The sequence below is a fragment of the Lissotriton vulgaris genome, unplaced genomic scaffold, assembly GCF_964263255.1.
Source record: "Lissotriton vulgaris unplaced genomic scaffold, aLisVul1.2 SCAFFOLD_1297, whole genome shotgun sequence".
NCBI lineage: Eukaryota > Metazoa > Chordata > Amphibia > Caudata > Salamandridae > Lissotriton > Lissotriton vulgaris.
In genome coordinates this window covers 216,327-232,693 of record NW_028244989.1, presented here as the reverse complement: position 1 = coordinate 232,693, position 16,367 = coordinate 216,327, and the positions used below count along the sequence as shown (strand labels likewise).

General features: G+C 41.8%; 1 protein-coding gene across 1 annotated transcript in view; it reads right to left on the bottom strand.

The window, feature by feature from the left end:
• LOC147666679 (pre-mRNA-splicing factor SYF2-like) overlaps positions 1–16,367 on the bottom strand; it is a 182,632-nt gene that overhangs the window by 64,372 nt on the left and 101,893 nt on the right. The window contains exon 5 of the mRNA XM_086948974.1: positions 6,234–6,324. Within this exon, the coding sequence (XP_086805100.1) occupies positions 6,234–6,324 (91 nt within the window). The remainder of the gene's footprint in view (positions 1–6,233; positions 6,325–16,367) is intronic.

The following is a 16,367-nucleotide window of genomic DNA, read 5'->3' as shown; positions in this document are numbered from 1 at the left end:
CTGGGAGCTTTTTTTCCCCTCCTTTCTCCAAGAGCCTACGTGCGGGGGAGGGGAGCGGAGGGAAGGGAGCGAGCGAGCAAGCTGCATTAAAAAAACTCCACGGCTTCTCAGAAAGGGGAGGGCGGAGAGAGAGAACAGGAGCAGCCTGCTGGGAATTTGCCTCGCGCTTTTCTTTCTCAACGGTTCTTGCGCTGTGTTGCAATCTTTGCTTTAAAAAAACATCCATTGTGGAACCGGTTTATTTATACATGTTCGGCTCGTCTTAGGTTCGCAGATAATGAGAGAAACGACCATTCAAATCAGAAAGAAAAGAGACCCCGCTGGCTCAGATGTATCTAACTACCACCAATGTTCTTTTACCTTTTTTTTTTTAAATAACATGCTTTTCCAAAAACAAGACGCAAAAACATCCTTCCCATAAAAGGAGCACCGATTTCTATTGGAAGATATCTGGATTATATGCACACTTGGGTTAAACAACAAGCCTTTCACCGTAACACGGCGGGCAGGGGCGGGGGCGGAGAGGGGAGAGGTGCGACACGGCAGGCAGGCAGGGGAGGAGAGTAGGAGGAGGAGGGGGGAGGAGAGTAGGGGAGGCACGGCCTAGCGGCAGGCAGGCAGGGGAGGAGAGGAGGAGGGGGGAGGAGAGTAGGGGAGGCACGGCCTAGCGGCCGTGCAATCAAGTAGTGAGGGGGCGGAGCTGGGGGAGGCTGTGAGAGAGAGTAGGCAAGGCAGGCGGCTGGGGGCATGTGCACGCGCATTTAAGCTCAATGCGCATGCGCATTGAGCTTAAATTTCTCGTGCACTGCAAGGAATCGCCACGATTCCTTGCAGTGTGGATAAAGAGTGGATAAGTGCCAATACTCTCGCCTTGCTCGATGCGTATGCGCATCGACAGGCGAGACCTAAAAAGTGGGCCCACATTTGGTACAACAGTTTAGGATACAACGATAGAAAGATTATATCTCACATCTTAATATAGAAACAGGAAAAAAAACAGACTGAAGTAGATAAAGCAAAAGCATTCAGTGACTTTTACAAAACCCATATACATCTGAACCACCAAGGGAAGAGATACAATTTGAGTATCTACGGGATGTGGAACTGCCACAAGACACTGCATACCAAAATGAATATTGAGTAGCTCCATCGATGAGGAGGAGGTATGAACAGCCATTCACACACTTAAATTACATAAATCCCTAGGGCCCAATGGGTTCACAGCCCAGTTCTTAATTTTTTGTAGCTTAGATCTAATGTCTCCTCTTACACAGCTCTTCAATTACATGGCTTCCATTGGTATGGTTACTCTTACAACGAGTGAGGTACAAATCTCGATCATTCCTAAACCAGGGACGGACCGTCACTACTTTGCGTCATATAGACCCATAGCCATGCTCAATCTCGATCTTAAACTTTCTACCAAAATCCTGACTACAAGATTAGAAAAAATACTACCAGATCTGATTCATCTGGATCAGTCCAGTTTTATTTAGGAAGGCAAATGCTTGAAAACCTACAGAGGGTAATCCATCTGGTCAAAAAGGTCACCAAGAAACACATTTCAGCCGTTTTAGTGAAGTTAGATGCTGAGAAGGCGTTCGATCAGGTGGATTGGTCCTTTCTCTTCCATGCTCCCTGCAAGTTGTTTTAGTGAACGTTTTATCGTTATGGTATGAGCAAATTAAACACACCTGGTCTCCTGAGTGATGGTAGATGGAGTGGGGTCTAGCTTCCTTTAATTTGGACAAGGACGCCCACTATCCCCACTACTATTTGCTCCCTCAATATAGAACAGTTGGCTGATAAAATCAGAGCCACTCCAGGCATTAAGTGGTATTTCCTTTAGCTCAAGATGTCACTCTTTGCAGACTATGTGTTGCTCTCCCTCCACTTTCAAAACAGCCCAACAATAAGAATTACACAACTATGAAGCAGTATCGGGCTACCACATAAATCTTCATAAATCCTTTACTCTAAATCTCACCGTACCCACGCAAGAGATGGAATCCCTACTACAATCAATACCCTTCAAATGGGCTGGAAAAAAAACATTACCTACCTAGGGAATAAAATCACCATCCCCCGGGTTTTCAACCTCTTTCGTGCCAACTACCCTCCATTACTCCGTCAACTTTAAATTGATCTTAAATGATGGGCCCTTATGTATCTTTCATGGCTAGGGCGTATTAATGCAATTAAAATGACAGTCCTTTTTTAGCACAAATTTATAACCATACTGGGCTACCCTATCCCAGCAACACTGGGATTTGCATTACTGGGTTAATGGCATGAGACTTTTAAACGTCAGACTTCCAGTGCTCGCTTTATTTTGTGGCTATGTCTTGGAGCAGCTAAGATGGCTCTTACAGGTAAATTAAAAAAAAATACACACACTATACCCTCACTCACACAGTGGCATGCAAGGCTGTGGCAAGCCCTTACAATAGAATAAATAACAGACATTCTCACAGATAACCACAAGAACTTTAAATATCAGTGGGACCCATTGCTTTTCTTCTCGAAGGGCCTCCCACTTACAGCCTGTCCTACTTGCAAGAGCGCACTAAATCCTCTTTCCATACTGATTCCCTGAGGTATCCAAAGGTCTAATTCTTGGGGACAAAAACTCTTATATTCGGCGTTCCTAACCTCAAGCTCGCGTACACCACTCAGCGAGATACAGATTTGCATCACTCACTCATTTTTCATAGTTGAGGTTTTGTTGGGGGGAGGTATATTTGAGTGCAAGAATATTTTTATTCTTATGGCAGATACAGAGACTTACTTTAAGGAAACTGAGGCCTCAGTTACATCTGGGGTGACAGTATGGGAGGCTTACAAGACTGTTCTGCGAGACAGGGCCCAAAACCGAATTGCCTGGGGAAAAAAGAATAGGAATAAATGGATAGAGGAACTAGAACAGAGGATAGTTGCCTTGAAAAACGTATAATTAATACAGGAGATCCAGGGCTCACTCGACGACTAGACATTATACGCCACGAAGATAAAAATGTGGCTATGGATAATGCCAAAAACCAGAGATTGGTGATACTACACTGTCTTTATGAGGTCCGAGACAAAGCATGGAAACTATTAGCATAGCTCCAAAAGAAAGAGGTTCAGGCCAGGTGAGTCCAGGATGTATAAGATGATATGGGGAAACCCATGATACGGACATCCAGATTGCCTCAGAGTTCGCTGACTAATACAAATGCTTCTACGACGCACGCCCCCTAGAAAAAAACGTTGAGATTGCCAGATACCTGGAAGACATACGAACCCCGGTACTTAGTGGTGAGGAAATGGTCGAGCTAGAACCCGACCTGACTAACAGAAATCCCGGAGGTGGTAGCTAAGCTACAGACAGGCAAACCCCCCGGTCCTAATGGCATACCAGCTGAACTATAGAAGAAAGATGCATAGACTTAACTTTTCACATCAGTGAAATCAGGATCACCATGCGACCCAGCACCCGCACATGCGCTGTACAAAGTCAAAGAGGTGATCCTACCAGCTTTATTGGAAGCAATCAACTCGTCCATTAATAAAGCGATAGTACCATCAACCTGGAAACATGCAATGGTCAAAGCACTTATAAAAAAGCTGAATCTCAACCTGGAAGTATGGAACAACTACCGACCGGTCTCACTACGCCCCCTAACAAGCAAAGCTCTAGAAAAGCACGTAAACAAGACCCTTAACCTCTTCGGTGCTCATGACGGAGCGGTTCAGTCATGAGCACCGGTTGGGCTGTGCTTATGACGGAACCGTTCCGTCACGGCCACGGCCGCTTTTTAGAACTTTCATCACAGCGCGAAAATTTGCGCAGCGCTGAAGGGGTTAACCACTTTCTGGAGTCCCACGAAACCCTACACATCTCCCAGACAGGATTCCGACCAAACCATGCATTACTTGAGGTCATGGAGGAATCACGGAAAGTGCTTGATCACGGAGGCACAGCGGCAATCATCTTGCTTCATTTAAGTGCCGCATTCAATTCAAGGAGGTGGAAGTCACAGGCAAAGCACTAGCATGGTTGGCGTCATTCCTGACAGACAAAACATTCCAGGTATTCGAAGGAGAACATACCTCAAGAAAAATCCCCCTAACCTGCGGGGTACCACATCATCACTGAGCCCACCCTATTTAACGTGTACCTAAGACACCTGGCGGAGATAGTCATTCCATATGGGGTCCAGATAGAGCCCTAAACGGATGACACTCAGCTAGTAGTAGCCCTAAACCAGCCAAAGAAGAGTATAGTTGACCTGGAATCCTGTCTTGGAAAGGTGGCCACCTGGATGGACCAATCATTTCCGAAACTTAACAGGGAGAAGACTGAATTAATGATCCTTAGCATTATCACACGAGCCACCCCAAAACTGAATTGGCCGAGCTGCCTGGGTCCAGCCAGAAAACCCAAAGACAGGATCAAAAGCCTAGGAATATGACTAGACAGGTCACTAAATCTAGATCACCAAGCGGTCCAAGTAGAAGCGACCTGCTATGGAATACTGCGACAACTAAGGAAAATACTACCCCTGCTCCTGGAAAAGGCTCGCAGAACAATGGTCCAAGCATTGATACTGCCTCGGCTGGATTACTGTAACTCACTATATCTGGGTACCCGAAGACTACTATAAGAAAACTTCAGGTGGTACAGAATTGCGCAGCCAGATTGCTACACAACATCCCCAGAGAGCACTCAGCTAAACCAGCACTGAAAGCACTACACGGGCTACCCATTTCAGAAGGCATAACATTCGAAGCGCTCTGCATCGCACACAAGACACTTTAGGGTACAGGTCCTAAAATCAACCACTCGCTAATGTCCTTTCATCAGCCATCCCGCAGCCTGAGATCGGCCAATCTTTTCCAAAATAAGGTCCCCGAAATCAGCAGAACTCGTTCAGAAGGACGAATGTTTGCATACAATACAGAGATCATTTGGAACGCACTACCAATCGAGCTCAGATCAAGGACCCACCACTCGACGTTCAGAAAGCAACTAAAAACTTGGCTCTTCCAGAAATCCCAGTGAGATTGGAACCATCTTGTAGTCACCCCTAGCGCTGGGATGCCTAAGGGTAGCCATGCGCTCTGTCAAGAATTATCTAAAAGGAGGTTTTAGCGCCCCTGACAAGGTGTTAAAGCGCTTTTTGGTGAGTAGCGCGGTGCTACGAAACCCATAGAGGATTAATGGTGAATTAGAATAGTGAAAGATGAAAGTAATTTGAGCAGTGGATATGTTAGTCAGTTATTTGGATTGAGAAAGACAGTGGAGGGATAGAAGCGGAAAAAAGGTTTGCATTTATATACGCTTGCTACCCCGCATGAGGTGTTTAGGCGCTTTCCGGTGAGTAGCATGCTACCTCGGAACCCAAAAATGTTTTTTTAGATCTATTTTGAAAGAGAAACAAATACCTGATAAAGTCAACTAACCGCTTTTTATTACAGTAATTTAGTGAGCTGTGAACAATACCACTAATGCTAAATTCAACATCACGGATAACAATCCAAAACACAGCACTGCTACGTTCACACTAAATAATTATTAAAAGAAGATATTGTCTTTGTTTAAAAACACATTTCACCTATGAATCCTGGTAAAGCCAACTCAGACTTCCATTCTTGGGAGATCAGCAATTACACTGGGAAGCAGCCAACTCCTGTTACTTTCAGTGGAAGGAAAAGGCACAAGTGCAGTATGAAGTACTGCCCGGAGTAAATCATTATTAATATTAAATAGAATATCCTTAGGGGAAAATCGAAGAGAGTAGATGAGATGTCTTGCGATATTATGCTTTGTACATTATCACAAAAGAATTCTGGTCAAATTATGAAGCCCAGATGTGATTGCACACTTCCGGGTTCCAATATCAACATCTAATTCCATAAATTAATTCTCATGTAGAACGACTAACACAGTCTTACAACCCCTGCTTTGTTTACCTTCACTTTTCCAAGACTACCACATGTCAGGTAGAACTGTAAAGCAATATCTCAGTGGGCGGAATGCAAACCTACAGTTCCTGCACATCAGAGTTTCAATGGTGGGGTAGGGATGTGGCAAATCAGATTACCAGAGCTGTGCAACACCAGTGCACGGGCTATCAAGGCAAAGCTTGCTCAGTATCCACTCCTCAGTGCTATCCTGCCCCACGTGGTACTACAGCTGTTATTTCAATTCTGGTTGGAAATTAAGCATAAATAACGAACGTCTCACTTACTGCTTCTCTCGTAACTGTAGGTATTCTTCCATATCAGGTTTAATTTGCTTGGTGAGTCTGTTGTATTGACGCAACTGTGCAGCTGCGAAATCTGCAAATATAAAATGAATGAATAAATATTCAAATAAATTAAACATATGATTTAAAAGAAGAGCTCTACTTCACCTGAGGGCAGTCCACTTATATTATGTGTAGGTGGCGATAACCTTTATTGAACAAAACCTACTGCCAATTTATAAACATTTAATTTATGATCAACCTGATGTCATTCTGGAAGTTTATTAAATGGAATTACTGTGATAAGCAGCTTTTGTACAACCCCTACCTAAATTAAAGGGTGGGTTAGTATATAGCTGGGCTGTGGACACTAATGAGGGGGGAAGACACGTTTTGCACAAAATATTTTTTAAACCTTAGCAATAAACCTGCAGTGCTTATTAGCTCAGCTGTGAAGTTCCAGATAGACCCAAGATGCAATGGGCTGCAGGGTATTATAACAGTGCTGAAATTACCTTTTTCTATTAAGGCAAAGACGCTGAATGACAGCAGATAGAATGCAATCATTCCATTTTAGTCAATAACTGGAAGTCTTTCCCACATCATTAAAAATAACTAGAGACATGCTATTTGATTCTACAATGTGCTATGTATCTGATCTCCTGGCCTTGCTTACGTGCCTTATAATTCAAAGTTTCTCCCAAACAGCATAATTGAAATACATCTAGGAGCACAAATTGTGTCAACAGCACCCACAAATTCCAATTGCCGATATATGGGCTTTAATAGGTACAAATGATACTTAGGATGGGAAAAACTCTTATAGGCAGGCTATAATTTTATTCTGTATTTTTGGGAGTTGGGGGTGGGAACAATTATGTTCTCAGGAGGGTCAGGGAAATGTACATTTCAATGTTGTGAACACAAAGCCACACCTTTGTGAAAATGAATGCATGTGCAATGTATTTTGCATCCTAACTATTTGTAAATTTACACCAAAGTATGCAGTATTTGCCTTCCTTCTGGTCCTCCACTCCTTTGAGTCACTCAGACATCAATAATGCAACTGTTACTCTAAGGAAGGCAAGTGCTACATTAAGGCACATGAACCCTCAAATCTAAGAACCCGACATGCAATCATGGAAATGTAAAAACAACTCAAAAACAGTTGACAAATAATTCTACATTCAAAAGTCTTATGCTTTTAAAGACAACAGAGCCAAGTCGGGAATAGCTACTACCGATTCATTCACGCGGACAGCCCTTTGCAAAAATCTTCGGAACACACCACCTAGCTCTGAGGATTTGGATCCTGCTAAAAAATATCTGAACCCTTAGCCAACCAGGTCGAAAAGAAAAGCCTAGACCATAAAGCCTACTTCTTAGGTCAAACAGGTAACGTAGACAAGAAGCAACACTACCTATCCTCCCTCAGCCGTTCCCTAGTCTGCACATCTTCACTCCTCTTAGCTGTCTCACTTAGACTCTGTGACACGCCATGTGTACTGCTACAAATATAGATCACAGGCCACCTTGTGTAACTTTTAGAACTTCACATTGCACCAAAATACTCCTTTCAAAAAATTAGATCAACCCAGTGACCTGAAAAAACACATACAACAAGTAACAAGTTCAAGAAACCATACTTAAGGCCTGATTACGGTGCCGGTCTGACTTTTGTCCGACCGGCACCGTGGCGGATGCAGGTCCGCCTGCCTCGCTGGCGGCGGTCCCGCTACCCGTATTAGGATGCGACCGCCTTCAAGGCAGTCGCAAGCTGTATAATTTGTTTTGTGGCTGTAAGTTAATATGTAACTTCTGATTAATATATGCAATCTCTTTGTTGACACTGTTCTTCCAAATGGCAGCTTCAATGTATCATGTGTTTCAATATTTAAAACCAATTTTCACTTTTACCTGCCCATCTAATTGATTTAGTGAAGAGGTAAAGCAAGTGGATTTCTTTTCAGGACAAGTAGATTTTTTAAACAATTTCACACCCCTGACTAAGAATGCAGGCTTAGAAAAGGGTTTACGCGTGTACAACAACAGAGTAATTTTGCGGTGTAATTTAAATGTTGAGGAAGGATTAGTAAATGGTGCGATGGGTAAAGTGAATGATTTAATTAATTTTCTAAATGGGAATGAACTTGAATACTTGGCCATAAAATTTGATCAGATTGATGGCGTGACGGAGACTGGCAGATGTATGGTAAATTTTTTGTTTGCTTGTAAACGACAATTTTTTTTTGTCAGGCGACAGCAGTACCCACTTTCTCTAGCCTAAGCTCTAACTATCCATAAATCACAAGGTCTAAGTGTAGATGCAACTTCTATTAATACTTGAAATTTAGTATTCAAATAAGATATGTCATGTGTAGCATTGCCCAGAGCTAGAACATTGTTCGGTTTGCTTTAGGATGAATTTGATGAAAAGAAAGTTAGTGTTAATGAAAGTTGTGTCAGAGAGTACATTGGTTGAGAAGTGTATATGCTCCTCACTTAAGACATTATCCTATTTATGAGAAATAGATAATCTGGCCTAAGTGGAAGCTTACAAAAGAATTGATGGATACTCCTCAAAAGACAGACAAGGAAGGAGTTAACAAGAAAAAAACTGGAAAATTTGCAAGATATTGTAGGTTTACAGTTGGAAAAGAGTAATGGTGTCAACTGCTATGCTAACGGTGATCTCAATGTAGTCTTCCATTTACTGTATATTATAAATATAATTCAACATAAAGCAGATAACAGATTCTGCTCTCAACTGTGTCAGTTGCTTACGTAGTGATAGGACTACGTCCTGCTTCAAGCATTCGAGATCTAATGGACATATACTGAAGATCTGTAGTGCTTACCCTCAACACTCAACAAGATGCACAGGAATTTATTATAGCCATCCTTAGAATTTTAAAACAAGACAAAGTGAATATAGATGAATTATTTGGACTGAGTTAAACATGGAACCATGACTGTGAAGATTGTGCTTTTACATCTACCACTGAAATCAATTCTGAACGATTTCTCTACTTAACATTACCCAATCCCAAAACTGTGCCTTTTGACAGACTAATCAAAAATGCTAGCCAAAATATGCCCTGCCCAAATTGGAGATCAGATTGTATGTCTCAATCAAAACCACACGACGGTCCCTGAATACATATCCCAAGAGGAAGAGGCAGGGAAAAACTAGAATCAAGAAAAAGGGAACCTCCCCTAGAACATAATATACATTTAGGTACTAACTCCAATTCTTTTCAAACATCATCATTGTCCCAACCAGAAAATTTTATTTGAAAAGCATATGTCTATTTATTATTTTTTGTGGCATAGGATGAATCCAAAAACATAAAAGACATCAATATATATACATTCTATTTACATCTCAAAACATAAGCAGCACAGCCCTCTCATAACTTCAATGCATCCAACACTCTCACACCCATCCAGACCATCATCAATCAAACCACTAGACCATTGACAAAAGACAAAAAGTACAGATAATTACAAATAATTGACAATCAAATATATACATAAGAACAAGCAAATAAGGAAAAAGAAGCGCCGACACGCGTTTGGGAACAGGACCGATATCCACCAATCCTTTGTCAGGGCGCAATAAATATATACAGTCTCTTCAGTATCTTCTCCAACATCAGAAGTATACCAATAAATTCAATTTGAAAAATGTCATTCAGCGTAAATTAATACAGAGTCAGGGCTGTATCTTCAAATCCTTATATTGAATCCTTAAATAGAATCCCTAGATAATTACCGGAGACATACTAAGCTGTTTGGATGCTGATACACTTGTTCACAGGTGCATAGAAATGGAATTGTGAGAATATTACAGCGAATGAGCACAATTGAAGGCAATGGTTCTACCAGTGGTATAGAAATGGGGCCCAAATGTCTCCTGGCGGTGCATCCCTCAAAGGGGTCCGTGGCACGCAAGTATGACGCCTCTTCCATCAAAGCGACGTGGATTCAGCGGTCGCAGTACAGCAGGCCAAATATTGTATGGCTCTACATTGCAGTTCTAGAGCAGTGGGAAATACATGTAATCATACAATGATGCAGAGCAGATGGATCTAAAATGGAAACGGAAATTACAAACTTCAAAGCAGGGGAAAAACTTCAATCTCTGAAGGAACGTACACTACAGTGGCTATCATCTTTCGTGAAGGACTTTGCATAACTTCAAAACACTTCACAGTGTACTTAAGTGTAAGAGATGAATGGAATGCAATGACAGCAAGCTTACCCTGAAACAAAAACAACCTTCAAACTTCAAAATTCTTACCTCTTCTTTGTTCGATCAAAGTTCTAGGGAGGATTAATTTTTAAAATGTGGTATACAGTGTTTGTTTGGATGATCAGTGTTTAAGACATCATTGGGCCTACCAATAGTGATGTCTTAAAAATAGACTCCAAAATTCCAATGTGCTTTACATCTATTTCGAGCAATGGACTACTTGCAATATCATTAAAAATATTCTTTTTATGTTTCTTTAAATAAGTTCAGAACTATAGCTAAAATAATGTATTTATTATTTGCAGTGAGTGAAATTTATTGTGTCATTTATAGTGCCATACTATGCAATTCTGTTTTTGTTTTGTACAATCTACATGACTGTTTATTACCCTTTGTTCAAGGCTGAACATTTATTCAGTACATCGTTTGTGTACAGGTATGAAAGCTGAGAACAGAAACAAGCATTTGCAATGCAATATGGCTTGCCTCTGGGACCTTGTACGTTTTGACTATGAAGCACTTTATCCTGGGTTAAGCGATTATGGTATTCTACTGACCTCTGCTGGTCGTTTTCTATCAAGACTGTTGAATAGATGCAGTTGCTAGCAAAAAACAAGCATTTGCAATGCAATAGGTCTCACATTTTGGAGAGTTCAAGCTATTGGCATTGTAAATGATAATGGCTTTTATCTCTGTTTTTGGCTGTCGAAACTTATACGTGCTTAGCCATGCAGCCCATACTCCATAACTTCTGCACACACCCACAGATCAGGAGGTGCACTGCAGATGGAATATTGCTTAATATACAAGAGCAGACGAAGCATGCTCAGTGTACGAAGATGTGCCTTCAAAGTGGCTGCACTGGCACCAAAGCACCAATAGATTGTCCTTCTCAAATCTGCTTTAAAGCCTGCAATACCATGGCTGGTCCCTAAATAGAGTGTTAAGTGGAACATAGCAGCTGCAAATTCTTAATAATTTCTCCTTCGTACCATAAATAGTAGGTAACAGTGTAGGATAGAGTTGGAGTCACGAGGAGTGGGGTGTTACAGTTTAAAGTAGTAGTTTTAAGTAGTAGTAGTAGTAGTTTTCAGAGGCACTAGCATAGCTAAATCACAGAGCCATTAACGTGTTTCTGAACTGAAGTTTATTAAGGTGATGTCCTTTGTCGTCTAGGTGTGTATCTATGAGACTAGTTTTGCTGGACTCAGACCAATCTCTGCAGGGAAAGGTGTGTTTCACTATAATCAAGGACAGCTGAAAGCGTTGTCCCCCGTGCTCTGCAAGGGTAAGGACGGGTGGGTGACTGAAAGGTATGACAGCCAGGTGCCTTAAAAGAACAACTAACAAGCTGTAGTGCAGAGCCCATTATAGTAAGATAATGATGGAACTGCATCACAGTCTTATCAACACTGCACTGCTTTCAAATTCATGAACTACTACTGAAGGACCCATCCTTGTTAACAGCTGCATAATTAACTCCAGCATTTGTGGTGCATCGACCCATCTTCTCCTGAATAAAACAACACATGCTGTGTAGTAAAATAAGTGAACGGGACTGCAGTAGAGATATGCGATGTTAAAGTCTGACCAGTACCTAATTACTTGTATGCAGTGTACTGTTTGACTTAAACGTGAATACGCTAGAAACTAGAGAGCCGAGTCAACAGGATCCACGTGAATCTCTGGGCACATGTGACATTCAGAAGATCTGTTTCTATGGTTACCCCCACTTTTTGCTCAGTGCCAAGCTGTTTTTGACTAGTCTGACTGGGATCCTGCTAATCAGGACCCCAGTCTCTTTGCTTTCTCCCTTAAATTGTTGTGGTAAGTACTTGGGTACATCCGAGATTGGATACTGGGGTACCCTTATAAGTCCCTAGTGTATGGTACTAAGGTACCCAGGGAATGCATTTTGTCCCCCAAGGGAGACCATTCAAAATGGAACTACAGGCCTGCCATTACACCCTGTTGTAAGCTGGTGCTAGCACCACTTACTAAAGCTGTAGGTTTCCTATATCTAGGGTCACTGCACTTAAAACCTACAAGTCACCCCTATAGTAGGCCTTTGCAATCCTAAAGGCAGGGTGCTTGGTTCTAAGTGAGAGGGTGTTCCTGGATGAGCAGGACACCCCTACAGCCTAGAGAGTCCATTCTCCCGGGTTGTCAGTGAAGCAGCGATATACCATATAGATGGGCACATCCCAATTATGCGATGAACATCTTGAAAATGGCTGCAACTAATCCTATCATGTTTGGTATCCAACATATCAGAATCATAACCCACACCATAAACACACTTAGCATCCACTCAGACCCTCACACACACACACACACACTTATTACATACAACCACCCACGACACACAGCTACATACACTGACACACCCAAGCACACACTGGCATACTCAGATACATACACCCAGACACCCATAGACACACAGACACCCATACACATACTGATACACTCATACTTAAACTGACACAGCCAAGCACACACTGATGCATTCACTGACAAACTCAGACATCGAGCCATACATACCCTCAAGAGACACTTGGACATACTCATGCATATACTGATACACCCACGCATACACTAATGCAATCATTGACACTCATACACTCACTCAGACACCCAAGGACACACTCATATATACACTTCCACAAAACGTGTATTCATATATCTATCAACATACAGACAATAATACACAAGAATAAAGAGAAAGACTCATCTCCGATTGGTTCAATGGTGGTAAGAACCATTTGTTTACTGTTTTTTAAAAGACTTTTCACGTTTGGTTTTTTAAATGTTTTTTTCTTCATAAACTAAACGAAAAAACAAAGTGGGTGCAGCAACTTAGCATTTTTAAATCTGATGTTGTGGAACAGCAATGTAATATGAAAAAAGAAAACACCAGTGCTTTTTTAATTAAAAAACGAAATCGGAAACATTCTGAACTTTCAATGCCACAAGCTCTTGACAGGTAGCATAGTGAGTTACCCAACTTTGTGGAGGTAGCTGCCACAGAAATTCCTGCCAAATTCCGATTCCAGAAAAGGTAAATCACCTGCGGCATCTGCAGATGTTAACTTCCTCTCCCTCAACAGATAAGAGCGTTCATGTATGGTCTTGATGCATTTCCACATGATCGATGTACCATGGCTGTAGTTTTTTGCAGTGCCACATGATAACGTCTTCCCACAGGGTTTGCATTTCACAACACTGACAGTTACCTTCTACTCGCCAGACAGTATAGTGTCAAGTCAAAGATTTGCTTTATTCGGTTAAAATTTAAAACCATCAAAGCACAGGACAATATTTCATGATGTAAATAACACATTACAAATAAACAAATACTATAAATAATGCATGAGCCAAATATATTACATAGCACCATCAAAAAAGAACACTTGGCGTACAAATAAATAAATTAAAAAGTTTCTCACTCAGTGAGTTCTCTATTTAAAATCCAATAATTCATCAGCTAAATCATCACACCACAAATTTTCTGTTTAAGAAGTCGTTATAGGTGAAAAGATAGAGGACAGTTACCGCTATAGATGTACTTTGTTTCTTCGCCTGATGGCCCCTGTGATGTAACTAGCTACCCCGAAACACACCACTGAGGTCCCAAGCGTTTGCAAGTAGGCCATAGCCGGTCTAACTTGCTCAAAGTTACAGCCCCTTAACAATGGCAAAATACATTTCTTACGTAATAGAAAATAAAAATTGCAGAAAAAGACCATATGTAAGGTATTCCGCTCAGAAAAATTGTCACAGGGGCAGGGCCCCAAAGCCCTTTCCTAGGAAAACCCTTTTTGGGAATGATAATAGCCATGGGAGCATGTCATACTCAAACGTTAATAACACAAACAGATGATATGGCTTGTTTATGTAGGTCAAGTACGGCTGGATTTCTCTCCCTATACTCAGCATTACAAAACTCCTGACTGAAGGTTTTACCAATTCCCCTTCTTCCCTCATTAACATTGCCCTGTTCAGGAACTGAGATTGTACGGCTTTAATAGCCGTCTTGCCTAACGCACTAGGGTTCGTGAACAAATCAGGGCTGCCCAGTGAATCCATTTGTGTTTTAATATAATGGATCCACGGGATATCAAGGGCTCTGTCTAAGGACATACAGTCTTGGATAATCAATTGATTTAGATTAGGTGGCTGCTGTGCCCAGATTCTCAACCAACCTAATAATGGAGCCACAGCAATCTGGTCTAAAATATAACCAGCACCAAGATCCTCATGAATATTGAAAGTTGCAGCAGAGGGAGGGAGAGACAACAGCTTTCGTAAAAAGACATTCTCTGCTGTTTGGATTTCAGTAACCTCTGTGTAGCCCCATACCTCGCTCCCATATAGTACCATTGGGACACACTTAGCGTTATAAATGTTCATGAGTGCCGGAAGTGGTTTAGAACCTAAGCCGTTTTGCAAACCCTAACAGAGCCTCAGTCGCCATGGTAAGGGTATTCTTTTTATGAGCGTGCTGCATGACCCATGACCTTCTATCGTCAAAAAGAATCCCTAAGTATGGGAAGGTTGGGACTTTAATGAGCTCCAGCCCTTTACAGAAAAATTTAGCCATTTTTGCTCGTCCCCCACCTATTGACATAGAGTGTGACTTTTTAAAATTGGTTATTAAATCTAGAAAGTCCATAAAATTAATAAAAAAATCTAAAAGCAATTGTAGCCCCCTTGCCGTTATTGCCACTAAAACTGCATCATCTGCATATAATAATGCAGGGATCATTTTCGAGCCTGCTCTTGGGATATCCTTACAAGATGAAATGAATGCATCTCCCAAGTTGTTAATATAAAGCGTAAACAGCAATTGAGCAAGGATGCATCCCTGCCTTACCTCTCGCTTAACTGGCCAAGCTTCTGTTACACTCCCATTCTCATTATAACGGACCGCTGCCGTGGTATTCTCATGGATATCGGCCAGGAAAGAGATCAATGCAGGTTCCAGCCCCATATCATAGAGGGAAGCCCATAGCTTTTGCCTGTTTACAAGGTCGAAAGCAGTGGACAAATCCATAAAAGCTAGATGGATGTCCCCCTGCTTTGCGACCGTGTACTTCCCTATGACAAGATGTAAATTAAGGCATTGGCCTGTTGTGCCCCTTCCCTGTCTGAACCCATACTGTAGGTCCGAGACAACGGAATGCTTGTGCAACTAGTCTGTAAGGCGGGCTAGTACTGCTTTTCCCATAATCTTGGCAGCAGAGTCCAAGAGTGAGATGGGCCTATAACAGGCCGGATTTTCTCTTGAGCCCTTTTTAAATATTGGGACTATAACTGCTTTACCCCAAGCCAATGGGAAACCAACTTTAGAGGCTGCATTAAAAACAGAAGTTAAAATCTTCGCCCATACACTGGGGTCGGCCCTATATAGATCAGCCGGTACCCCGCCCGGGCCTGGTGCTTTCCCCTTTGCTGTGGACACAATCGCCTCCATTACTTCTTCCTCAGTAAAATTGATTTTTGGGGCCTGAATAATTTCCCCATGAGGAGTGAGCGGTGACTGACTGATCTCGGAGTATAGGCCACTAAAGTATTCCACCCATCTTTCTGGAAGGATGACACAATCTATAATTGTATTATCTGTCTCATCAAATAATGGACTATTAATCACTTTCCAGAAATGGGTGCTGCTTGTCAGAACACTCGCTTGGCTGAGTTCATCCCAAGCCATCTCTTTCAGCTGAATTTTCCTTACTTTAATTGCGTTTTCAATGGCCCTTCTGGCCTCTGCAATCTTATTAGTTGCCCTAAAAGACTCTTTCAACACCTCCAAAGTGCCGTATGTGCAGTAATGCAAGCTTGGTCAAACCAGTTTTTAAATTTCTTAGGCCATGTTTACTGCA